We start from the raw sequence: 23,675 nt of genomic DNA, 5'->3' as shown, positions 1-23,675 counted from the left end.
AGATGCAGATGTTTTCATGATGAAACACGAAGCAAGCCGGCAGAGTTCACGTGGAAACTTTTGTCCGATTTACTTTGAGCCTACTAACCCCTGCCAACCTGTCAGCCCAATGAATGAGCAGATTTGGCCGAAAACAGTGGGCGGGCCAGTGTCTCCCCTCCGACAGGCCAATAAAACAAGAGGATTGCTCCGTTAGTTTATGCACTGACTGCATAACCACACCGCAGGTTTACCTCCAACCCAGTCATTGATTTACCACTTCACAATGGCAGCTCCGAAGAAAGTCTGCATCATTGGCTCTGGAAATTGGCAAGTTAATATGTTCATATCTGGTTGTGTAGACAGACGGCGTCTTAAAGCTGGCTACGTTGCCATCACACGATGTATGGGGTTGCTTGTCAACCCCATACATGGTTGCTAGCCAACTTAGCACGACTGAGCAAACAGCTAACGTTAAGCGACGGTTAGCCGTATTTTCCATAGAAAACAGGCTTGGCTTGCTACGCTAAATAACGTTGGTTAGCTGGTATGCTAGCCAATTTTACCTTTGATCATTCAGGGTCACATGCTCTGGAATTGTCTGAGCTTACAAAAACCGACCACATGTCTCATTCACGATTATCAGGATTTTGTGGCCATGTAATTTAGCTAACTAATTACTCTAACGTTAATCTATTAGCTAACGCTAACTTATAATTATGTCGCATAACAATCATTGCTGTATTCGTTTGCTCATAATATATAGCAACACATTGCACAATTGTCATCCAGCTGATACTGTACCCTGCATTACTGGACATGGTGCATGCTAGCCAGTAACCCAGAACCCAACGCCAAACTCCATTCAAAAGTGGTGCACTGTAAAGTTGCCTTGTTTTTTTGCAAATGTGCATACATGGCAGATATTAAATTCTGGCATCTCATGAATCTTTAGTGTCTTTTGGTAAATTCGGCATATAGTTGGTAAACCAAGCAGAACTTTATTTTAATAAAATCTCAATTTATATAATTGGTCCACACTGCTTGCTCCCGACAACCAGTCTGTATTGTAGTGGAGCTAGATTGTGGGAAATAACAAAGAAATATATTATAAAGTTGAATTTTTCACCGAATGGGAGAGATAATTAGTAAAATGTATCGTATCACGTTTTACCGCTTATGTACATTTGCCAATATCGGCGAAGTGTCCATACAATAGAAAACAGAAATCGGGACTAGCTGGTCACACATTGGAGCTGATCTTGTGTGCTGCCTGTCAGGTGACTGTGATTACCAGTGACTGCTGTACGTTTAGGGGCAAACATGCAAAAGCATTTGGGGGTTGTCTTGACAAAAGTCCACAGAAGTGCATCTGCACATGGTCTTCTTGCTGAGCAAACAGCCGGCGTTGGTGATCCAACAGCTGCAGCCCTTCTTTCACTAAAACCTCTCTGCTGATGATACATGGGTCTTCTCCTGAAACCTACACTGACAATGCATTTTCTTCCTACTTCCAAGCTATGTTTACACTAATTTAGATGTAGTGTGAATTGATTTTATAATTATTACTCCAAATCTTGTACTAACTTGTAACTGTTTTTACAATACAGGGGTTCTGCCATTGCCAAGATAGTGGGTGCCAATGCTGCTCAGAATTCAAAGTTCGACAACATCGTAAAGATGTGGGTGTTTGAGGAGACAGTGAATGGGCGCAAACTGACTGAAATAATCAACACTGACCATGAAAATGTGAAGTACCTTCCTGGGCACAAGCTGCCATCCAATGTGGTAAGAAACTGTTGGTTTCACAGGAAGGTTGCTCACATTTTGGCACCATTTAACCTAATGCAGTGAATCAAGTCATCTGCCTGTTGCTTTGCCTCGTTTAGTCCCAAATGTTCCCTCTGGGATTTGGGTCCTCGTGGCATTTTGTGCTCTGACTGTACATTATGCTTTGTAGCAACAGTTGTCCTTGAAACTCTAAAGGCTTCTTTCATCACAACCTTCACAATAGATTATTATGAACTGAAATCAGTTTTCTGCATGTGGCTGGTCCTAGAGCAGTTTGTATTACACCAGTTCTCAGGTCGGTTGCATCAGACTCCAGACTACAATCCCCCTTTCCCTACAGGTGGCTGTCCCAGACCTGGTGGAGGCCTCCAGTGATGCAGACATCCTGGTGTTTGTGATCCCCCACCAGTTCATTGGGAGAGTGTGTGACACCATGAAGGACAAGATAAAGACCGACGCACTGGGGATGTCCCTCATCAAGGTTAGACTTTGTTCTCTGTTACTGTGATTCTTAAATGAAAGCCTGTGTCATCTGTGCCTCATTATCACGCTTTGTCAATTACTAACCTTTTGTCTCGGTGTGTAGCTAATTTGTGCTGCATGCCAGGATAAATGTGGTCTTTTTCCTCATATCCCACCTAATCTTTGTGTGTCTCAGTTTAATTGCGCTCTCTGTGTCTGTTTGTTTTTGATCCAGGGTGTAGACGAGGGGCCTGACGGACTGAAACTCATCTCTGATGTGATCCAGGAGAAGCTGGGTATCACCATGAGTGTGCTGATGGGAGCCAACATTGCCAACGAGGTTGCTGATGAGAAGTTTTGTGAGACCACAATTGGTTAGTCAGGTTCTTGTGTTGTATGTGTTTTGCATGTTGATTTGTCTTGACACCATTTACTTGATTGCAGCTTTGCAGAAGATTGTTGTGTAAATGGGGCAAACCTTGAAACGGCGTCTAGCCTGCAGCTGAGGTAACTGGCATCCATAAGCATCCCACAACTGGCATCAAACGCAAGCAGTCTACGGTTGCCAGGTCCACTGTTTTCCTGCCAAATTGAGCTAGTTTTAAAATTGAATCGTGGGTAAAAAAAAAAAAAAAAAAAATGCCATGGCCGGTGAATTTTTGGGCTTCTTTTTGTACGTGCAGCGATCTGAGAGTGAAAGTAAATTTCAGTGTGGAAAAACCTGCCAAGACTGCAAGACTTAATTGAGAGGGCAGTTTGATCTGCCTGTCTGTGTGAGTGTGTGAGTGAGAGGCTACCCACTGAGGACATCAGTTTTCCTCCAGATAAATCCACTGCATTTGCTACTTAAGAGATTAGATTAGATTGATTACATGGGGAGGTTTAGATCCCTAGTCTTGGGTAACATCACAAATACAGAATCTTCTTGAAGATAAATGCTGATTTATCTCTCCCTTTCTCTTTTACTCTTTATGACTCCCTACTCTTAATTGAAATTCAGTTCTATATAGGCTAATAAATATAATTTCAAATAACTCAAACAAATTTTTGCAATGGCATTCAATCAAATAATAAAATAAAAAATAAATGCTGGCAGGTATATTTTGGACTGGTTTGGCAGCTTTGTGTGTTTTCACACTGAAAACTCTTGGGCTAGAAAATTTTCCTGACCTGGCAACCCTGAGGCTGAAACAGCAGTGCCAGTGTTCACCGTGCGTTTGAACAGGTCTGGTCTGCTGCTCATATAGCTTTGCTATTCTTTCATTTCGTAACAGTTTTCTGCCATTCTTCTTGTTGCTATGATTTCCCTGTGCTTGATGGCCACAACCCAGTTCACTGCTGGCCGTGCCTGCAGAAAATAATATATGCCAAAAATCTCCCCAACATTTTTGATAAGCCACTTTCATGCAAACTGGGGGATTTAGGCATGTACACACAGACAGAGACAGACTGATAATGCATAATATATCTTCTTTATTGTTATATTAATGTCAAAGTTGCTTATTTAAGCTTTAAATCCGGGGTGTTCTTTTTCTTTTAACAACAGATAAATTGTGTCAGTTCCCTTTCTCAAGACTCTAATGCGGTGTCAACATGGGGGTGATAGTTTAAGCCGCTTTGTAGTTGTGTGTATGACTGTGGGCTGGTTTTGTCTGACACCTCCATTCTTCATATCATTGTCGTTGTATGCGGCACATGAAAGCACGATGCTTCATGGGATTTAGTATCATCAAAGTGTATTCTAAAACCAGAGAATGAGCACATGTCATGACTGGATTAAAATTTGTTGGATCAACGTGTCGGTGGGGGGGGGGGGGGTTTATGACCATGACTCATGATAATCATCAGCTCAAATATTTGAATGCAGTGACTACCAAAACGAGTAATCTTGTGGAGATGTGTGTAGATAAACAGTTTCCTCTTTTCTCTGTCCAGGATGTAAGAATAAAAACCACGGGGTTCTCCTGAAGGAGCTCATGCAGACCAACAACTTCCGGGTCACTGTAGTAGAAGAGTACGATGTGGTGGAAATCTGTGGAGCCCTGAAGGTGAACAACTTCTTCACAAATAATATCGGGCAGCATTTCATGATTCCTTTGTCTTTAAAACCAGCCGGCGCGCTGACACACTTCCTCCTCCTCTGGCCCCTCAGAACATCGTGGCAGTCGGGGCAGGTTTCTGTGACGGTCTGGGCTTTGGGGACAACACTAAAGCAGCAGTGATCAGGTTGGGCCTGATGGAGATGATCGCCTTTGCCCGCATTTTCTGCACCGCCGGGCCCGTCTCCTCGGCAACCTTCCTGGAGAGCTGCGGTGTGGCTGACCTCATCACAACCTGCTATGGCGGCCGCAACCGCAAAGTAGCAGAAGCTTTTGCAAAGACGGGGAAGGTGAGAGCTTGTTTTTTTGTTTTTTGTTTTTTTTACTTGTTCTTGATTTTCATAAGCTTGTCTTTCTTGAGAACTTAAACAAGGCCTTGGGATTTCAAGCGGGATTAGATGCAGCAGGCAAAGCTGAAGATGGGTCTTGGTTTGTTAATAAGAGCTTACTGACCTCATCCATGTCTCCTCTCTGCCCAGTCCATTGAGGAGCTGGAGAAGGAGATGCTGAATGGGCAGAAGCTGCAAGGACCAGCAACGGCAGCTGAAGTCTATCTCATTCTTAAGCACAAAAACCTGATTGACAAGTAAGTAAAGCGCAGACATCAGATGTGCCTCATAAAACCAGATGCAGACACAAGCTGTTTCCAGTTGCATCAGTTAGAAAAGACCATTCAGGTGTCAAATCCAGCATTATTGTAGCACTCAACAATGACTCCTCCTCCTCCCAGGTTCCCACTGTTCAATGCCGTGTATCAGATCTGCTACCAGCGTCATCCAGTCACAGAATTCATAAGCTGTTTGCAGAACCACCCCGAACACATGTAATATTTAACTGACCAAGTGCCTTCTGAATGGAGAAGATCATCATCACTTTCATCTGTTGCCTGTTAGAAATAAGATGGGAGACCACCAGTCACTCCACAGCTGTCACGCAGCGAGCCGGCTCAAGCCGATGAGCGGACTTCACGTTCGCTCTTCGCAGAGGTCGCATAAGATTTGTGTTCAGCTGCAGTCTAACCACTTTCTCTTTACATTCAGTTTCTAACATCTTTTTAAGTGCTATCGTCCATTGAAGGATAATTGCTGTTTTTTTTTTTTCATCTGATAGTCAGATAGCTCTTTTGCCTGAGTAATGGTCTCTGAGCCAGATGAAATCCTTTTGATTCTCTGATAAAAATCACGACAGTAAAACTTGTCTACCACTAATGCAAAAAAGGACATCACAATACCATCATAATTTAATATGAAACTTTTTTAAATAAGGTTTGGCCATGAAATTTCAATCATGGTTCAGTACTTGACTGCCATTCAGTTACTATAAGCAGTTGCTGAATATTTGTATGGTAATGACTGTAAAGCCAAATCATGCATGCTGATTTTGCCAGGGCCGACTACTCAGAGCAAAGCGCCACTTGACAGTCATGTGTAGAAGGAATTATCCTTGCATCTAACATTCATGTTGCCGTCCAATGAAACGCCTCTGTCCATCACCAGATGTCATTTAATTTATTAATGTAATACCTCACTTCTCTTGGCTTAATATTTGTGATTAGGCCTTTGTATGCTCTTAAGTGTCTTGCATAATTCACTCTTAAGTTGGATATTTCCTGTCTTGTACTGTATATTAATTTACTGTAGATTTGCATAGCAACGGTTTAAAAAAAAAAGCAAGTGCCTTACAATGTCTGGTTGCTAAAAGTCTTGGCCGTTGTCAAACCAAAGACTTTACTCATTAACGTCCTCCCATTATGCCATTTGTCACCATGATCCTGCCTTTGTATTTCACTCAGTTGTGGCTACTGTGTTTAAGAAATTGTCAACATTTGCCTTTTGAAATAAATTATTGATTCTGTCATCATATCATGGCTGCATTCATTTCCTACTTGGTCTCAGGCAGCAGAAAGAGAGTCTTGTTTCTTGGCTTTGAACAAGCACCACAATAGGAAACTTGGCAGGAAGACATGCAATCAGAATATACTACTGTTTAAGGACATGGCCAGGGAAGAGAATAGGCCATGTTGCCACGATGATAGTCAACAACAGCATGACAGCTAGCAGATGCTAAGAAAAGTTCAGTGATCTTCTATAATTGGCTGAATTATTCCAACTTCTTGCAACTGTGTGCTACTTTGTATGCAGGCATGTATACACTCCACTGTACACTAATCTGGGGTTGTTAAACTACATATAGTCTCATCCAAAGCCTAAAAATTTCCCATAAATGCAGTAGTAAAAGCAATTCAAAAGATTATCTTTATTAACAAATACCTACTTAATCTCCCATGTAGTAAAACCTTAATCATGGTTTAGTGGCTTACATGCTTTGAACCTGTAAGAAACCACTACCACAAAACATGAAAAACAGTTTTACAGAGTAGAGAAACAAGACAGGTTTATTGCAGGTTGTGTAAATAATATAGCTAGCTTCACGTCAATGCAGTCAACAACAGTATACAGTACGTCATTAAAGACATGGACTGTTGACCTGTGGTAGACACTGCATACTGTCTAAATATTTGATATTTGGAATGAACATCAGTAACTTAAATAAACCTGGAAAAAAATGTAAACAAAAAGGAATGAAACTCAAAAGGGAGGGTAACACACAAGACAGAGAGCTCACTTTTCTTGTGCTTAAGCGCACTTAAGACTAGTATGAAGACTTCTAGTATGAATGCTTTGAAGAAAAACTGCCTGCAAATGAATAGTGCTTTACCCTTAGTAAACCACACAGCAACAGTAAGCCTATAATGTTTATCTTACACAACCTGATTTCCTTGGTCCCCGGCGGCACAGGCAAAAGAGAGTACATAAACTGTAAAAAGAGATTACACTAATTGTGATTTTAAATGCAGTCAAAGCATAAAAGTATTACAATCACATTGGTTATAATAGTGACAGCTGGTGGACAATCATTCCTTAGCAGGTTGTTTTTGTTCACCGTCTCTGCTGTGTTCAGTATTACCCATCTTTGGTACAGTAGTTTCAGTAAGTGACACAGCTGAAATGTTCTGTAACTGCAGTGTTGTTTTGCTCTGATCTCTTCTTGATCCCGAGTCGTTCAATACCAGCCATATTCCATTTAACATCCTGACAAATTAAGACCTAACTAAGACCTGATGGGTGACAGTGACACTTGGAGCCAGTTTATCAGAACATTTCACCCAGAAAAATATAGTTATGCTCAGATATTCTTGTTCCCTCTCCTACTCACTTGGTCCCACTTTTGAATGAAAATATATTAGGTTGCTATGATGATATTAGATTGGATTCTACCACCAAAACTACATTATAAGCCTCTGATGCTAATGGAAATACTATATTGCATCTTGCAGGGAGCAAGTACTTCCAGTACCTGAGACCTACGCTATATTACTATATTTTTTCAAATTGCTCCTTTTTTCGTTGCTGCTACTGTGACGGATCCACATAGTGGAAACACCTCCTGACCCAAAAAGTCTCCAGTACTCCAGTTGGAACATGACACGGCTCACTTACCCCGCTGCACCCCTCCCACTACCCATCCCTCCATTCCTCCCCTTGTCTCCTCTGTCATCCCAGCTCACAGTCTGTGAGGGTTGACCCATTTGTAGGTGCCTTCATAGCGAAATCCAACTCTCTTTGCAAGCTCGTCTGCTTCTGTTGGGCCGCGGCTGAGGAATAAAAAACAGACCCAATCAGAATTTGAATATTTAACAGTAAAATTTTCTTTCAGTTAAGGGCATACCCAAAAACATTTCCTACCTTCCATATTTGTAAGGAATGGGGGGAGGTTTTTCTCTCTCTATCTGATGAAGGAGAGGTGTAAAGATCCTCCACGCTTCCCTCAGTTCATCACTGCACAGAAAATACAAGTACAAACATTTAAATTTGATAGAAGTCTCAAGAAAGTTTTCTTGTATAAAAACAAATAATCATGCTTCTCCATTATGCTGAGGCAGAGAAAAGATGCACTATGGCTCCATCTAGTGGTAAGAAAGTAGTATTTCCAAAACACAGACACAGGCAGAGTATTTCAACAGACAGATTTAGTTTACAAACCCTAAAAAGAGACAGAGGCAGTCCAAAACAAAGACAGACCTGCGCACAAAGTGCATCTGACTCCCACAGAAGACATCCAGGATGAGTCGCTCATAAGCGTCTGGAAGCTTCACATCCTTTAAACAGAACACAACACTTAGTTTTTAATGTGTACACAACAAACAACAAATTTGGAAAAGCAAAGTACATCTCTCCCTAAAACGTAATGTGTGTCTTGCCTTGTATCTGCTCTTGTAGGTGAGGTCCAGCTCAGTCTCCTCAGGGCTGAAGTATACTCCTGGCTTCTTGCTCATCATCTTGGCGTAGACGGCCTCGTTCGGCTGCACGCGCACCACCAGCTCGTTCCTGCGGCACTGATTTCCGAAAATGTCCCCTGGAACGTCGGTGAACTGCAGCCTCACTTCCGCTTTCCTCTCATTCAGGGCTTTCCCGCAGCGGAGGATGAAAGGGACACCTGAGGAGGGAGATTTTCATGTGACTGTGTCATAAAAAGCAGAGGATGATGTGAGGTCAGTGTGTTTTGGAGAGGGAACAGTTTCTTTACCATCCCAGCGTTCGTTGTGCACGTAGAGCACAGCGGTGGCGAAGGTGGCCTGGGTAGACCCTTTAGGAACTGTGGGGTCGTCAAGGTAACCCAGCTTGGTGTCTCCCTCTCCCTCTGGATCCCCCACATACTGGCCCAGCACCACATCTGACATGGACACTGGAGTGATGCACTTCAGCACCTTCACCTGCAGAGGGTGCAAATGGTTAGAGAAGCTTTACCCATTTTTCCTGCTGAAGAACATAATGTGCAACACATCTCCGTATTACCAGTGTTGGAGGAAGTGTTCAGAGTGTCAGGGGTCTCTGGGAAGTGATTTTGTACCTTTTCATCCCTGACGTCATCGGAGCTGGTGGAAGCCGGTTTCTCCATGGCAACCAGACTGAGCATCTGGAGCAAGTGGTTTTGCATGACATCGCTGACCATGATAAAGAGAACAGGTGGCCAGACAAAAGACAGAAAGGACAATGTGATGTTTGTGATTATGTTGATTAATATTATAACAGATTAATCTAGAGTGTGATCCATGTGTTCATACTGACGTACAGTATGTGTTAATAGAAATGGAAACAGCAGTAATGGAAAACTTTTATATCCCCAATAGGGAAATTCGGCTTGCAGTGAGGTGTCAATAATAATGGTTTATTGATGACAATAATGATTACAAATTGCAAATACAAAATGCAATACTTAAGTATAGAAGTTTCTGGCACTGATCTCTATTTATCTCTCAAATAATTAGTACAGTGTAAATGTTGCAATGTTGGCAAGACAAAGTGGAGTAATTTCTCCTCACCGGATGATGCCGAAATCATCGAAGTAGCCCCCCCGTCCCTGAGTGCCGAAGGGTTCTTTGAAGGTGAGGACAACACAGGCCACGCTGTCCCTGTTCCAGATAGGCCCAAAGATGCGGTTCCCAAACCTGCAACACAGATCACATGGTCATCCTCTGCTGTTCAACATGCACATCACAAAAGACAGCTGTCTGTGACAACATGCATTAACATTTTTTCTTCAGTCTCACTCTTGGTTAGAGTGAAATTCCTATTTATTTCATGTGATATGCAGATGGGCTCTCTCAGGCCAAAGAACCAAAAACCGGCTGAAACTGGAGACTATAATCTGGTAATTTCTGGTGTTCACCACACAAATGTTAGGAACAAAAAGTAGGCCACTACTCGTGCCAAATGGATGGAAGTCATTAGGATCAATTGCAACAATCACAACATGTTGCATAATTCTTGGTCAAATTACCCTAAAATCAACAACAGCTCTTTGTTTTGCGCTAAAAAAAAACCCATCTCAGTTGTTCATAGGGAAAAAATGCATGGGTGCTATTGGAAGATACCGACAATGCTAAGGAAAGAAAAGATTAGGTGTGCTAGGAGCATTGTGTGTTTTGAGGGGATTTTTTTGCCACGGCACCATGGACATTCAGTTACAAATTCAGGTCAGTCACACACTTTTCCTCTATGTGCACCATCAAGCTTCATTCCAGTTCACAGCACTTGAAAAAATATTTTTTTCCAAATCATTTCTGCTGTTTATTGAGCATCTAATTAATAAACAGAAGTAAAAGTTGTGTTATTGTGAACCTCAACTAATGAAACGTCACACCTTGTAGCTTGCAAGTCCATGAATGCACTGTGGGACTGTAAATAATCTATGCTTTTCTTACCTAAGCACCATGAGGTTCTGCACCATTTCCTTGCCCAGATAGTGATCAATACGGTAGATCTGTTCTTCGGTGAAGAGAGAGGAGAGGTGGGTGGACAGCTCCTCTGAGCTCTGCAGGTCGCGTCCAAACGGCTTCTCTACGATCACCCTGTTCCAGCCTCTACACATACACACACACACGAGAAAATGAACATATTAAGTCCTGTTCAGCGTGCCTGAGACCGTGCTCATCCCTCCTCATTCGTCAATACAACACCACATTAGCGGAACACAGCTGGGTTTAACATGACCAACTCATTTCCTGCAGAGAATGAAGGCAAGCTCTATTTGGTTACAGACTTATTTGATTACAGACATTCAGACAAAGTGGGAAAAGCACACAGACATGAACAAGGGCTTGGAAAACAGGGAATAAACAGTGTGACACAGTGGCAGAGTTAGTGACAGAAGTGTGTGTGCACTGACTTGGTGCTCATACAGTGGTGCCTGATATTCTTGGTAACATCATGGTAGACGGTGGGCGGCAGGGCCAGGTAGAAGAGCCGGTTGGCCTCGGCTCCTCCAAGCAGAGACAGGAGGTGTGTGTGGAGCTTGGAGAAGGAACTCTCATCTGCGTATTTCCCACTGACGTACGTGTTCCTGCTGAAGAAAACCGACAACCGGTCTGCCTCAGACTCTGCCACCTGGGGCAAGAAGGGGAGAGCATTTACATTTTTTTTAGCACAAACATGAGTTAAATTACACATGCCCTAAGATAAAACATCTTTGTTAGAGGTGAACAGTTTTTATCTCAAAGCTCTGGTTTTACCTTCAGGTAGGGAAGACAAGAAGTCCGGATGGCATCCACTGTCAAGTCAGAGCGAGCGAAGCCCACAAAATGTGTCTGCTCAGGGAGGAGGCCGTCTCTGAACAGCCACCTGGTAGAGAACAGAAGAGCAGGGGAGAGAATAGAGAAACACATGGCTGATTATACCCAACTTCACAAGCAGCAGTCCAGATTAGGAGCTTTCCTCAGCCTGTGCTATGCTAATGATGTAAAACCCTTTCACTGGGGCTGGAGGGTTCACTCACCACAGAGTTGGGTAGATTTTCTTCTTAGCTAGATCCCCCTACAGGTGTAAACACATATTCAGGATTAAGATTTAGCCCATAAAAATATAGGCTAGGTACACAATCATTACACAGATGTTGATGGCGTGTTGTGGAGTTACTACACTGTTGCTTGGTCAGTGCAGTCTGCCAGGGTGGTAATTATTATTCCAGCACACAAGCCTCAGTAAGAGTCTCAAGATGCTACAGCACTACAGGTCACACAGTGTGGCAACAGGTAAGTAGGCTGCTTTGGCTTATTTAAGAATTGCACAACCCCAGTAATCCCACTGGGAGCAAGTGCCAACCACAAAGAGACAGTCTGGAGACAAGACGTTGTCATAGTGCGTGCTACAATACTCCTGAAAAACCTGTTGCTTAGTATGTACGACTGAAAGAACAAATGTAACAGAATCACCCTTTTCATGGTCCAGTTTCACTAGACAACGGGCCTGTACTGTACACTAGATAACTATGCCAATACTTGCTAATGGCCTGATATGCCACTGTCTGCTACAGTAAAGCAGCTTCATGACATAAGCCTGGTAGGAAGAGAGATCAGGGATGACCTATGGCAAACAGCAATACAAGGATGAACTGTGAACTTTACAAGGACAAAGACTGATGATAAATACTAAAAGACTGCCAAATAAAAAGGATCCCCATAATAGAGCTCAAAAAACACATCCTGTTTGCCTAAATCACTCCTAATGTATTGTTGGGAATTGCTCAACTTGGAACAATAAATCGACTTTAATCGATTATAAATCTATCTCTTTGTTTAACATAATGCGGTTAAGAAAATAATTGTTGATGGATAATAATTGCATTTTGATTTAGATAATATGATAATAGCCATACCGCTATGCCCCCCAATGTGCCAATCAACCATGGCATTTATTGGCACATTGTGGTTGGAAGTTACGGAAGTTGGTCAATCATTCAAACTGATGTGGTGTAAGATGCAGATTGATGACACACATGATGACCTACAGTAATCAACATAGGCTGTTGTTTCCTCACTGCTCCTTGTCTCTCTGCTAGGTCAGATGTGTTATGTGTTTAACTCACTGTTTTATTGTTTTTATAATGTATTTAACTGTTTTGTTTTGTTTATTGTCTTTTATAATGTTTAATTGCTCTGTTACTACTTCTTATTTGTCTTGACCAGGTCTCCCTCACAAAAGAGATTCTGAATCTCAAGTGGACGTCCTGGTTAAATAAAGGTTAAATAAAATAAAAATTAGTAACTAACTTGTCCACTCAAACACACCCCTCCTGTCATCATGAAACTGAACGGACATGTTGAATAAATGGCACAAGTGTATTGAGGTGATTTGTTCACTGCATCACAGCAATGGCAGGAAAACCCTCATATTCCAGTGTGCCATGTTAATGTGCAATATTTACTAAACCTACACTGCCCTGCCTACTGCAATGAGACTGTGTTGGTGAATGTGGTGTGATTGTGTGTACTCAGATGGTAATGAATGCATGAGAGGGCTATTTGAGAAACTGTAGCCTACAGTAGAGCCGGTAAAACAACTGCAGCACTGCACACAGTGTCCTGTTTGATAACAGAGCCAATATTTGTGCATTGTACAACTAAATCCATGAAACAAGCCAGAACAGAGTTAGCCTGTGCACAGCTGTGCCCTTCCCCCGACTTGCCTCTATATCCAATTGAATAGAAAATGCTGACAGTCAGTGACACAGCAAAATTCAGTGATAGTGCCACTCTCTCCACCCAAGAGCAACCACTGATGAAGAGATGGCCAATGACTTGACCTAGCTAGACAGGCAAGCAAACTTGCTCTTTTAAAACAAAACTAAAACAAAAACCATCCATGTTCATACACCATGACAAAAGTCTTTGAAATGGCTTCTTTAGTATAAAAGAGATAAGAAAAGTGTTCTTTTGCAGAATTATTTTGCAGAAATATTGTTTGATCAGTGAAAGCAAAACCGTCTAACAGCAAAATCTTGAGTTACAGAATATCAGGTGAATCCTACCAAATAAACGCATACAATTTGGGTATGATCACTTATCTTTGTTCTCACAGACCAAACAACACTTGTTTGAAATAATGTTACGGGAATGCTTGTCTTTTCATTTTTAATTATAGAGAACGCTTTGAAAGCAAAAAGGTACAGCTGACATCAAAATCCACTTTCTTGTGTAATGACTGCATTTCTCCATTTAAGACAAGTAATTTAGGAAAGGTCTAAGCCTTGGTAGCAAAGCAGAAGGCATAGAAGGAAATAGAACAGGAAAAATGCAAAAGAATGATAGAAGGAAATGGACCTAAGATGTTTCACAATGGCAGGACTGAGGTGAGTTCCTGGACTAGATGCCTATGAGGAAATTCTACGCTGTGAAAGAGCGACATTTCTGACAAGACATTTCTGACAGCATTCTTGTCAGTTTGAGATGGATGAACTTACTGTGGCACCTAAAGAAATGAACCGAATACGACTGTATCAGTCAACACTGGCCAACAAATGCTCTGTATGCGACACAACTGGGGAAGCAAAGAGGAACCTTGACATATTCTCTGTCTCAATGCCGGGCTTTAGAAAGCTCAGGTGACTGTGTGGTGCGTATTTGCAGAAGCTCAGTGAAATCAGTTTCCACATTTCCTCAATCAGATTATGTGCAATTATTGCACTGTTTTTCAGTGCATTTCATCACAACAACCATGTACCCAAAAATCCTTACCTAAGTTGGCTACACTGCCAATAAAATAATGAGAATGGGACAAAGTGTAAGTTTATGTACAGTACACTTGTCTTAACAGTTTTATTATTTGGTAAATCACACAGTAAATCCGTTAGTTTGCTCCAGAAGCTCACCATTAGTCCTTTCATTTATTCGCAGGGCATTTCACAAGTGTGCATTGTATAAGCAGTTCCCATTTTTATACCTTACTGAAAAAATCACTGACTAGACTTTCACTCCCCCATCCCGCTCTCACCGATGCTCCCATGATGATGAAGATGTGAGCGTCTGACTGGCGGAACTCCTCATCCTCATGCAGCTCCTTCCTCAGCTCCCCGAACACCTCGGAGCGAGAGAGGGGGATGTTGCTCATTTTCTCTGGAGGAGAGTAGAGAGCAAGAAAATCAAGTTAAAACAAATAAAATAAAATGTTCTTTTGTGTTAAGCCATCCATCAATAGTCCATGATGATATTACACATCAATACACAGACTGTAGCCTACCTTACAAAAACTTTGCCAGTGCACTGAAGCCTGTCACTTAACAGGGTAATTTTGCATAACAGAAATATGTAACATGCCACACTGGTAAGCAAACTGGCCAACATTTGGCTAGTAGAGGTAATGTCTTACATACAAGCCACACAACAAGCAATTCAACTCTTTAAATATTACTCATATTTTATTCTCTTGGCATCAAACATCAGGCAGTCTGTTTGGGAGAAACCTAGATTGCAACAATTTTAGGTCTACTTCCCTGTGACTCAATTCAGCTGCAACAATTTTAGGCCTACTTCCCTGTGACTAATTTCAGCTGGTAACAACCAAGGAGGTAACAACAAGCCAAACCAGGAAGTAGCATACTTGTGTTTTCAGGGAAATAACCCATCAATTTCACCATTTGCATTCCTCATTTTCGCCATTAAGTGAGCCTGTGCAGTTATTTTTGTGGCACCAGGCTTTCTGGAGCATACAACTTTACAAGCTTGCAATCCTCTGATGAGGTCTATTACAATAAACAAACATCAGTAGTTATATGCAAAGAGAAATTCATCTCTCACATTCAGAGTTGACTGTGTTAAGTTATTTGCAAAAGACAAAAGTCTGTCTGGGTGAGATGTGCAGACAGCTCCAACAACAAGGAGAAAGGCAACAATCCAAAAATGACAGGAATAATCCCACTCAGACACACTACACGTGTATTTCTGTCAGATGGCCCTCCTACACTCACTCACTACGGCGCTTCCAGTCCCAGAAATAGCCTGGCACACACACTGCACAACAAACTATAATGATATTAGTAAAATCCTCACCTCAATCCCGCATTTAGACGGCTAAACCTTGCTGCGACCAGCGTGATAAAGCTGGATACGTTCGGCTAACACATCAAGATAACACGGGCTGACATTTTGTTGCTCATGAATGATTGTTTTTTAGCTAGTTAGCTAGTAATGTCCGGGATGAAAGAGCTCAGATTATGCTGCTAAACTGTAAGCTGCAGGGGCATTTGATCACTGGCTGTAAACTGGGCTAATACTAAAACCGCCCTGTCATCAAGGCTCAGCTCCCCATGCTGTTATGACAACATGACTTGACAAGCAGCAAATTCATATGGCCATTCCCTGCTAGCCAGCTAGCTTACAAGTAGCTAAGACAACAGCATGCACGAAACAGTGAAATAGCTACAGCAAATACAGAGAGCTACTTACAAGTCCGTTTACGAGGCGATAGCTGGGGAATTTGGCGACTAACCTGACCAAAACCGACGGGCTAAAAAACTAAACTAACCCTAGAAACAGCAACTGTGGGCAAAGCCAGTGCATTTCATGAGTGCAGTCCTGCCTACTTCCCTGTTAAAATGACAAAGCAGAATAGAGTGATTTTATTGGTTTGAGAGTAACTCACCAGCGCTCGCTCGAGTTCCCATCACTCTCGGCTCCCGTGACGTCATGGATTGGGAGAGGCTCCAAAGCCAAGGAAGCGCGTGTGTGGGCGTGCCCCCCACCCATTCACACACACGCACGCACGAACACACACACACACACACACACACACACTCACACACTTACCCCTGTTTCTAATGAAAACTGCACAGGTGGATTGCAGCTCTTGGTCGCAACTGCAACAAATTCTTCAGAGACTTTCAGTTTTTGTAGCATTTTTAATATCAAGAATCCAAAACATTAGTGCAAATGTGCAAATATGTCAACAAACACTTTTTAATAAACATAAGGACAGCTCTGTGTGTGTGTGTGTGTGTGTGTGTGTGTGTGTGTGTGTGTGTGTGTGTGTGTGTGCAGCCGAGTCAGACGAAGACCCAGTGCTGCCTGAGATCTGTGGATTCACAGGCAGTCATCAGCACTGTATTTCGCAGTACTGTCAAACATTTGCCTGACATTGGGTTCTTCAGACGGGAGCCCTGTAAACAACACAAAACAAGCCGATGGAAACTATAATATATTTTAGTGTGCTTTAGAGCAGCGGTTCTCAACGTGGGATCCAGGGACCACCAGGGGTCCTTTAGGGGGTTCCAGGGGGTCCCAGCAACTTCAGCATTATTTAATTTACAAGAAGTTAACACAATTAGAGAATGTAGAATAATTACTATAGCTTCACTGTCTCTACCTAAAATGTAGGTAGTCTTGGAATTCTGGACAAAATCATATCTAACAATAAAAATATTGTCAAATTTGGGTCTGAAAGACAAAATCTCATCAAATGGGGGTCTGTGGCTCTAATGTGGACTAAATTAGAGGTCCTTGATATAGAAAAATGTTGAGAATCATTGCTTCAGAGCGTTCAAAACTGTGCAACAGTTGAGAAACTGGAACAAACTTAGGGAAGTAGGACAAGGATGAGGAACAGGAAATTTTAGAATGGCTTTTCTCTGGGTTGTTGACCTGCCCATGCACGGACAATGTGGTCATACCAGTTGCCCAAGTTACAGTTTAGAAATACTTACTGGCGTGAGGTGCCACACTTGCTGAGGAGCGGCTGCAGTTCTTTTGCCCTTAAAGCGACACAGTTCAACAGACACCAGGATGGCTCCAGGGTTTGCATGCAAACACAACTGTGCGTGGACGTTATGCCGCAGCTCCTTCTGGGATGTGTACTCAAAATACTAAAAGTCACACAGACAAATATGTTTAGAGTAAGTAAAAATAATCCCCGATCTCATTGCTATCACACTATAAACTTTAAAACTGCATTGTAGTTTCCTCTGTTGGTCTAATAGAAGTTAGTACCTGTGCTCCACCCATGTAGTGACAAGTGTGCATTTTCACCAGCTCCCCTCCCTTTTTTCCCTTCTCCACACCCAGGCACTTATTTGAACCAGAGTTCATCAACTGCAGAAAAAAAAGAGTATTTCTTAAGTATTATGTAATATCATATGAAAGATGACTGAATGTTAATAAAATAAAAGCAAGATTACCGCTCCAAACATGGCAGGACTGGGCTCAGGCACATAGGCCTCTGGGTAAACGTTGTTCAGGTACCAACTGAAGTTTTTGCAATTTAGCCTCTCCTTGAGTTTAAGACGTTCAGAAATATCCCCAAATGTATTCTGAGAAGAAAACGACAAAAGAAAAGGAACTAGGAGTAGGTCACGTATCAACTTGTGCGATATGACTAGCTTCCCCGCTTGTACAAATACCTCCTTGGCAATGGTAGCAGCATTTTTGTTCATACGATAGTAGATCCATTTGTATTCGTCCATCCAGACCTCAGCCAGGCGGACCAGGTTGCGGGTGATCACATGTCTGCCCTTTGGGTAGGTGTGCGGGCTCTGCGTGCGGAAAATGTGTCCCACTACAGAACAAGGAATAATCTCCAGCTGACCCCCGCATTGCCAAACCTGGAGAGCACACACAACACGAGTCAGAGCTCATTCATTTCTCAAGACTAATTTCTTACGATCCAAGCTTTGGAATATAGTGGTCCAGCAGAAAATAAAATAAAGCAAAGGAGCAGAATGAACCAAGGAATGCTGTTTGTCTGCAACCAGCAAAGGGAAGCTATTATTTCCTTATAGGAGAAGACTGTACTTACCCTGAGGGACATTTCCACATTTTCACCTCCCCAGAACTCCATCTGGTCATCATAAGTCCCAATGTGCTCAAAGTAAGATTTGGATATGGAAAAGAGCCCACCAGCAAAGGCAGGAGTTCTACAGAAACAGTCACAAATCAGTTACTATTAGTGACTATAACTGATATAATGTGTGTGTATAATAGTGTGTGTGCGTGTGTGTGTGTGTGTGTGTGTGTGTACCTGACTATAGTACCTGATAGGATACGTCTCTTTCCTCCTTCGCTTCTTCTCCTTTTCTGGGATGGTCTCCCATCCAAAAGTGAGGGTCCAGTCAAACTTTCCATGGCTATGATGGGGTTTAGCAGCGGGCTTACTGAACCTGAAGTTGTGTTGGTCAATTATAACGAGTTTAGGGCTCACCACAGCAGTAGGCTGCTCCACTATCCGAGCCAGAAGAGGCTCCAGCCATCCATGGAAGCACTCACCTAACCAGGGATGCAGAAAGTAGATGAGTTTTGATTTTGCATTTGATCCAAGCTGATAAAAAAAAAAACAGAGAACCAACTGAATCCAGCATGAAGATGATGGAAAGCATTGCATTGTGGGATGCGTACAGTGGGAGTCCAGGAAGGTGAGGGTCTCTTCTCGTGCGGCCTGGGCCCCCAGCAGTCTGGCTGTGATCAAGCCCTTCCTCTCCCTCTGTCGTAACACACGCACTATCTTCAGCTGCTGCACATACTTATCCAGACGGGTCTTCAGGTGATCTAGGAAGAGAAGTCAACAAGAAAATAAATAGTAAATAAGAGGAAAGGAACAAAAATACTGAAATCAGTCAAGTTATTGAAGTAGAAGTAGATTCACGTTATAGTTACGTTAGAAGTTATGTCACTGTGCCACTGTAGAAGTGGATGACAATAGCTTTATAGTAACAACTGTGCTCCATTGTGCAAATACGCATATCAGACATCCATGCAAATACAGAAAGACCAAGTCAAAACTCCAGGAGAGGCTATTTCTGTAGTGCAGCTTTGCATATTATTTTGTTTATTTGTAAAAGTATTATCAGAGCACGTCATCGTAACCCTGTGTTTTAAACTCGGCTACTAAAATCTACCTATTTTTAGGGATTTTTAGGGAATCAAGGATGTGTGAGCAGATGTATGTGAGCCTATACGTTTGCATCCATCTCAACACATGCAGCACAAGTCCTGTATGCACACCGTCTGTGCTGGCATCATCCACCAGGAGGATCTCAGTGAGCAGGGCTGCAGGAGCTGTGTGCAAGACGCTGTAGACCGTCCTCAGCAGAGCGGACCAGGCCTCGTTATGAAACACTATAATCACACTGGTGGTGGGGAGACCGGGGCAGCGCCGAAACCTCTGCTCCACGCAACTGCCAGAGCCAAACCGGAAGTTAGGTGTCAGATGTGAGAAAAAAGACAAAGTTCTCTTCTTCACAATCACTTTTTCTTGAGGTAAACTGAGCTTATACTCACTCTGGGTGCCGTGTGTCATTCCCCAGGCTACGGTGCAGGGAGATGCGGTCACTGGCAAACTGGTTGAATTGGTTCTTCTTCACCCCATCTTGTATTTCTTGAAGTTCTACAGATGTCATCAGGCCTAACAGAAAGGGTTCACCGTTGGCGCCTGGTGCCTGGGGGTTTTGGGGAGGCCTCTCCAGATGGGGCCCAAGCTCCTCTTTGCTGTAGAAGCCAGGCGGACAGCGGGGATCTGTGAAGACTGTCTGAGGGGGTGAAGGACCGGGCGGAAGGGCACCGAGCTGGACACCTGTCACAGGGAGCTGTTTGTCTGCCAAATCCCTGACCTGGGGCAATGTTGTGCTCTCCATGTTATATTGCATCACAAGTCGTAGAACCAGAAAGCTCGCCAGAAGGGCCAGTTTTACGTGAAGTCGGCGGGGAAAAAAACGCATGGCTCCAGAGTGAAGGAAGCCCTAAAATGAAGATAAAATGACTGATTGCTCCAACTGCACTGAACAGTATCAGAAAAGATACCAACACCTCACATCACAAATAGGCTACTATATTTTTATTCACTTATTGGACACTGTTAATCAGCCAAAATATTTTTTTTTACTCCATTTCACAGTTGCCATCTGTGATCAACTCACCATGAAAGAGGTCTACGAGACAGACCACATTCAAGTTTCACTGTGTTATTATGTAAATATGTCTTCATTTATGACACCTGGACAAGCTCTCTCACAGAGGCTACTGGTTGAAAGTATAAATGAGCTAGCAAAATGACAGAGAATTAAACAATCCACACATACAATATGCCCACAGTTTAACAGTAGAAAATGAAATGGCTTTGTACAAAATAAACAGTTTAAGACACATTACACACTATCAATACTGTATCAATACTGTATATACATAGTGCTGAAGTAGATAGTAAAAGACACGTTGTCTGGTTTAATACTGTCTCTAATATTTAAAATTAACTGGCCTAGTTTTTGAAAATAAAAGAAATACATGAAAATAAAATCTCACTTGAAATCATACTTACAGTCGTGTAGTTTCATTCCACCTTTCTTGTCTTTCCAGTCATCCGTCTTCCAGTTTGTGTACTGTAAGGTGTGTGAGGGATATTCTGCTCACAGGTGCTTTGCTTCGTGCTTACAATAGACAGGTAGGCGTGCTGACCAAGATAACCACAGGAAGGCAGCATAATAATGAAACATTGAACACTGAAGTCAGTCTAATGCTTTTATACGAAGATACATGTTTCTGTCCCCTGGCAAAATATTTATTGTGAATTGTTTAATCTCAGTGTTTACTTTTTGATGTGGGTTCAGCGTGTCTCCACTTTACATAGCTATACCAACTGACCCAAGATCAGGTCGGGCTCCTCCGGTCTGGAACCCGCACTCCTCTGGTGGGCGGAGCTTGTTGCCATGGTTCCGTCTAAACCCAAAAGTTGTGATTTATTTACAGGCTAGGGTGCCCTGTCCACTTTTTTCAGCCTTGCACAGCTTCACAGTGTCGAGGCAGACTGTGCCAAATGGCATTCTTCGGGATAACAAATTTAGGCTATCAAAACCCCATTGGGGATAAAATGATAGTGAATCCAAGAGGATCGCCTCACGCCCAGGGTAAGAGGAGATGGCTTTTGTTTGGGTCAGTTGCTTGCCTTAATTATTTTGCTTCTAACGTTTACTGTGCAACCAGAGGGGAACAACCATAGGAAAAACAGACCTCTTAACCTGCTTACAGATTACAATAAATACTCATTTACAAGTCTGTAGGAAATAACAAAAATGGTATACTAACGTTACACTTCTATTACTCATGCTTTACGTTACGTCTTGAATAAGATGATACTAAACGGGGTAACGTTAGCTAATGTTAGCCAGTAACGTTAGCTTGCAGTTAACTTAACGCTAGGTGTCCCTGAGGGGCTCCCATGGGTCCCTAGCAAAACGAGAAAGAGTTTAATTTCACCATTATTTAATTCCCCTGAAGTTAAAATGTATAAGGACGACTGTTTTATTCACAGGTTTCACTGTTCCTACTACCACTTCCCTACCTACATTATAGACCGTTATGTAGACTAGTCCTTATTTTGTGACTAGTCATATGTAACAACAAAAATCCTTGGAATAAAATCTTGAAATTAAATGCAATGGGGGTCCATGGTCAAATCTATTTGAGGATAAGTTTGGCAAGCCCTGACTTACTGCATGATATTCATGAGAGTCTCTGAGCAGCATCTCTACTGGGAGTAACAATGTAATACGAGTAATGATCAGCATGCAGTAACATGTCTCCTCACAGATGGTGGGAGTAATTCCAGATCAGGGTTGCCCCCGCCTCTTCAAGTACCACAGGGCCCCCTCAGATGCACAGACATGTGCAGTGTTTACAGCCAGCCTCCTCCCCACAGCAGTGACATCCATCATGGGAGCCAGGAGCGATACAAAGAGATGGTCAAACGGGTTCAGACACCCAGATGTGAGTACAGTAAAAGAAAAAGAAAGAAAGAAAAAGTTATGACAAAAAATGAATGAAACTCTTGATTTTCTCTCTTCTCCAGCTCCTAACCAGCTGTACTTGATGCCTGTGACGGACAGCCAGCAGTATGGATGGCTGTTATCCAAGGAAAAGTGTCCTGAATCATGGGCGCAAATCGAACGATTTCCCCGGAAGAACAGTGAGATGACCAAGTGGGTAAAATATCCAAATCTGATTTTTCAGCTTTTTTATATAGATCTTTGTGATTGTCGTGTACTTGTTACTTTCACAGGTTTGTAAAAGAAATGTCAATGACGGACCGGGAGTTCAGCCTGTTCTAAAAACCCACTCCAGGGTTTTTTCACTCAGTTTCAGAAGGAGACACACGCACATGCACACACACACACACACACACACACATTCACACACACCACCAGCAGCAGTTGTGATGTAAACTCCCTGGATTAAACTGATAGCAGAGTCACTTTTGGAGATTTTCCATGCTTCATTTTGTTGCTTCTTTCATCAGTTCAGGTGAATGATTTTTCTTGCATAAACCAATGCACCTGTTTTGATACCAGTTTTATAGGTAATATTTACAATAAAATAATACTTTTTTGAGCTATGAGTAAGTAACTTAAGTTTCCAGAACAGTGCTTCTGAACTTGGAAGAAGACTAGATGGTTACAAACAATCTTCATTGCACAAGGAAAAAAAGCATTTATCACAAAGATTTAAAACAAAATAATACATTTGTATATTACATATGCCATAAATAATCTTGCGACCTCCCTAGGGGCCCAGGCCCGCGGGTTGAGACGCACTGCTTTACAGTACTGTAGACACTGTGAGATTTTACTGTCCCCTAGAGGTATGAAATAATAATAATGCCTACTTCTGAATTTTGGAGGAGGTCTTGGTCTTCATCTGTCATTTCATTATACAAACGCGATTTGTTAATGTATTGTTAAAAACAATTTCAACCAAATTTAGTGTTCAGTATTTCTCAGCTCAGAATTTTTGTGTGTGTGTGTTTTTTTTTAACTATGAATATCACTTCTGATGTGGTTATAGCCGCTTTTAGTAAAAAGACACCATTGGAAATTGTTATTATTTTTAAAAAGTGTCAGAAAAAATGAAGAAATGTTTTGTGAATGATGCCCAATATCTGAGTAATAAGTCTCAATAGTAGCAACAGTAGCTTAGTTCCGTATTGAATAGCATTTTCGTTGTCAGTAGTTTAATATGGAATATACAGTATACGTTTT

General features: G+C 42.2%; 4 protein-coding genes across 6 annotated transcripts; 2 read left to right on the top strand and 2 right to left on the bottom strand.

Moving 5' to 3' along the window:
- Window positions 1–235: 235 nt before the first annotated feature.
- Window positions 236–6,155, top strand: LOC139638663 (glycerol-3-phosphate dehydrogenase [NAD(+)], cytoplasmic). Of its 2 annotated transcripts, none has more exons than XM_071512731.1 (8): window positions 236–309; window positions 1,590–1,767; window positions 2,180–2,251; window positions 2,468–2,606; window positions 4,168–4,280; window positions 4,385–4,621; window positions 4,811–4,917; window positions 5,062–6,155. In XM_071512731.1, the coding sequence occupies exons 1-8, from the start codon at window positions 266–268 to the stop codon at window positions 5,156–5,158; spliced, it is 987 nt and encodes a 328-aa protein (XP_071368832.1). In that variant the 5' UTR covers window positions 236–265; the 3' UTR covers window positions 5,159–6,155. The 2 variants fall into 2 exon arrangements, with proteins under 2 accessions (XP_071368832.1, XP_071368831.1); XM_071512730.1 differs by having other exon boundaries at window positions 2,111–2,251.
- Window positions 6,156–6,572: 417 nt separating this feature from the next.
- g6pd (glucose-6-phosphate dehydrogenase) lies at window positions 6,573–16,325 on the bottom strand. Of its 2 annotated transcripts, none has more exons than XM_071512728.1 (13): window positions 16,307–16,325; window positions 14,660–14,781; window positions 11,667–11,704; window positions 11,404–11,512; window positions 11,061–11,278; window positions 10,597–10,755; window positions 9,715–9,840; window positions 9,243–9,336; window positions 8,919–9,105; window positions 8,593–8,828; window positions 8,414–8,490; window positions 8,078–8,170; window positions 6,573–7,986 (listed from the first exon to the last, which is right to left on the bottom strand). In XM_071512728.1, exons 2-13 carry the CDS (start codon window positions 14,774–14,776, stop codon window positions 7,896–7,898), a joined length of 1,545 nt encoding a protein of 514 aa, XP_071368829.1. In that variant the 5' UTR covers window positions 14,777–14,781; window positions 16,307–16,325; the 3' UTR covers window positions 6,573–7,895. The 2 variants fall into 2 exon arrangements, with proteins under 2 accessions (XP_071368829.1, XP_071368828.1); XM_071512727.1 differs by lacking the exon at window positions 16,307–16,325 and adding an exon at window positions 16,111–16,286.
- A 236-nt stretch (window positions 16,326–16,561) lies between these two features.
- LOC139638656 (polypeptide N-acetylgalactosaminyltransferase 6-like) lies at window positions 16,562–21,070 on the bottom strand. The gene is made up of 11 exons (XM_071512720.1): window positions 20,963–21,070; window positions 19,930–20,387; window positions 19,654–19,826; window positions 19,048–19,197; window positions 18,687–18,918; window positions 18,452–18,569; window positions 18,057–18,257; window positions 17,835–17,966; window positions 17,647–17,748; window positions 17,364–17,522; window positions 16,562–16,820 (listed from the first exon to the last, which is right to left on the bottom strand). Exons 2-11 carry the CDS (start codon window positions 20,364–20,366, stop codon window positions 16,707–16,709), a joined length of 1,818 nt encoding a protein of 605 aa, XP_071368821.1. The 5' UTR covers window positions 20,367–20,387; window positions 20,963–21,070; the 3' UTR covers window positions 16,562–16,706.
- A 387-nt stretch (window positions 21,071–21,457) lies between these two features.
- LOC139638652 (sperm microtubule inner protein 11) lies at window positions 21,458–22,748 on the top strand. Its single transcript, XM_071512715.1, has 4 exons — window positions 21,458–21,548; window positions 22,231–22,407; window positions 22,490–22,619; window positions 22,700–22,748. Exons 1-4 carry the CDS (start codon window positions 21,458–21,460, stop codon window positions 22,746–22,748), a joined length of 447 nt encoding a protein of 148 aa, XP_071368816.1.
- The last annotated feature ends 927 nt before the right edge of the window (window positions 22,749–23,675 follow it).

Source organism: Centroberyx affinis, unplaced genomic scaffold, assembly GCF_046629955.1.
Source record: "Centroberyx affinis isolate AG114_WGS23_722 - 3 ecotype Tasmania unplaced genomic scaffold, CSIRO-AGI_Caff_v1 ptg006470l_1, whole genome shotgun sequence".
NCBI classification, from domain to species: domain Eukaryota; kingdom Metazoa; phylum Chordata; class Actinopteri; order Beryciformes; family Berycidae; genus Centroberyx; species Centroberyx affinis.
This window is presented reverse-complemented; position numbering and strand designations above follow the sequence as displayed.

Excerpts from the sequence above, each read along its gene's own strand:
- LOC139638663 (XM_071512730.1), top strand. The coding sequence starts at position 266 with ATGGCAGCTCCGAAGAAAGTCTGCATCATTGGCTCTGGAAATTG. Across the intron at positions 2,252-2,467 it reads TGGGGATGTCCCTCATCAAG|GGTGTAGACGAGGGGCCTGA; the intron begins GTTAGACTTTGT and ends TTTTTGATCCAG. Across the intron at positions 4,281-4,384 it reads AAATCTGTGGAGCCCTGAAG|AACATCGTGGCAGTCGGGGC; the intron begins GTGAACAACTTC and ends CTGGCCCCTCAG.
- g6pd (XM_071512728.1), bottom strand. The coding sequence starts at position 14,776 with ATGAGCAACATCCCCCTCTCTCGCTCCGAGGTGTTCGGGGAGCTGAGG. Across the intron at positions 9,106-9,242 it reads ATGACGTCAGGGATGAAAAG|GTGAAGGTGCTGAAGTGCAT; the intron begins GTACAAAATCAC and ends CACCCTCTGCAG. Across the intron at positions 8,829-8,918 it reads GCACAACGAACGCTGGGATG|GTGTCCCTTTCATCCTCCGC; the intron begins GTAAAGAAACTG and ends CTCCCTCCTCAG.
- LOC139638656 (XM_071512720.1), bottom strand. The coding sequence starts at position 20,366 with ATGCGTTTTTTTCCCCGCCGACTTCACGTAAAACTGGCCCTTCTGGCG. Across the intron at positions 18,919-19,047 it reads CACCTTCCTGGACTCCCACT|GTGAGTGCTTCCATGGATGG; the intron begins GTACGCATCCCA and ends ATCCCTGGTTAG. Across the intron at positions 18,258-18,451 it reads ATGTGGAAATGTCCCTCAGG|GTTTGGCAATGCGGGGGTCA; the intron begins GTAAGTACAGTC and ends TGTGCTCTCCAG.
- LOC139638652 (XM_071512715.1), top strand. The coding sequence starts at position 21,458 with ATGGCATTCTTCGGGATAACAAATTTAGGCTATCAAAACCCCATTGGG. Across the intron at positions 22,408-22,489 it reads ACGGGTTCAGACACCCAGAT|CTCCTAACCAGCTGTACTTG; the intron begins GTGAGTACAGTA and ends TCTCTTCTCCAG. Across the intron at positions 22,620-22,699 it reads AAGAACAGTGAGATGACCAA|GTTTGTAAAAGAAATGTCAA; the intron begins GTGGGTAAAATA and ends TTACTTTCACAG.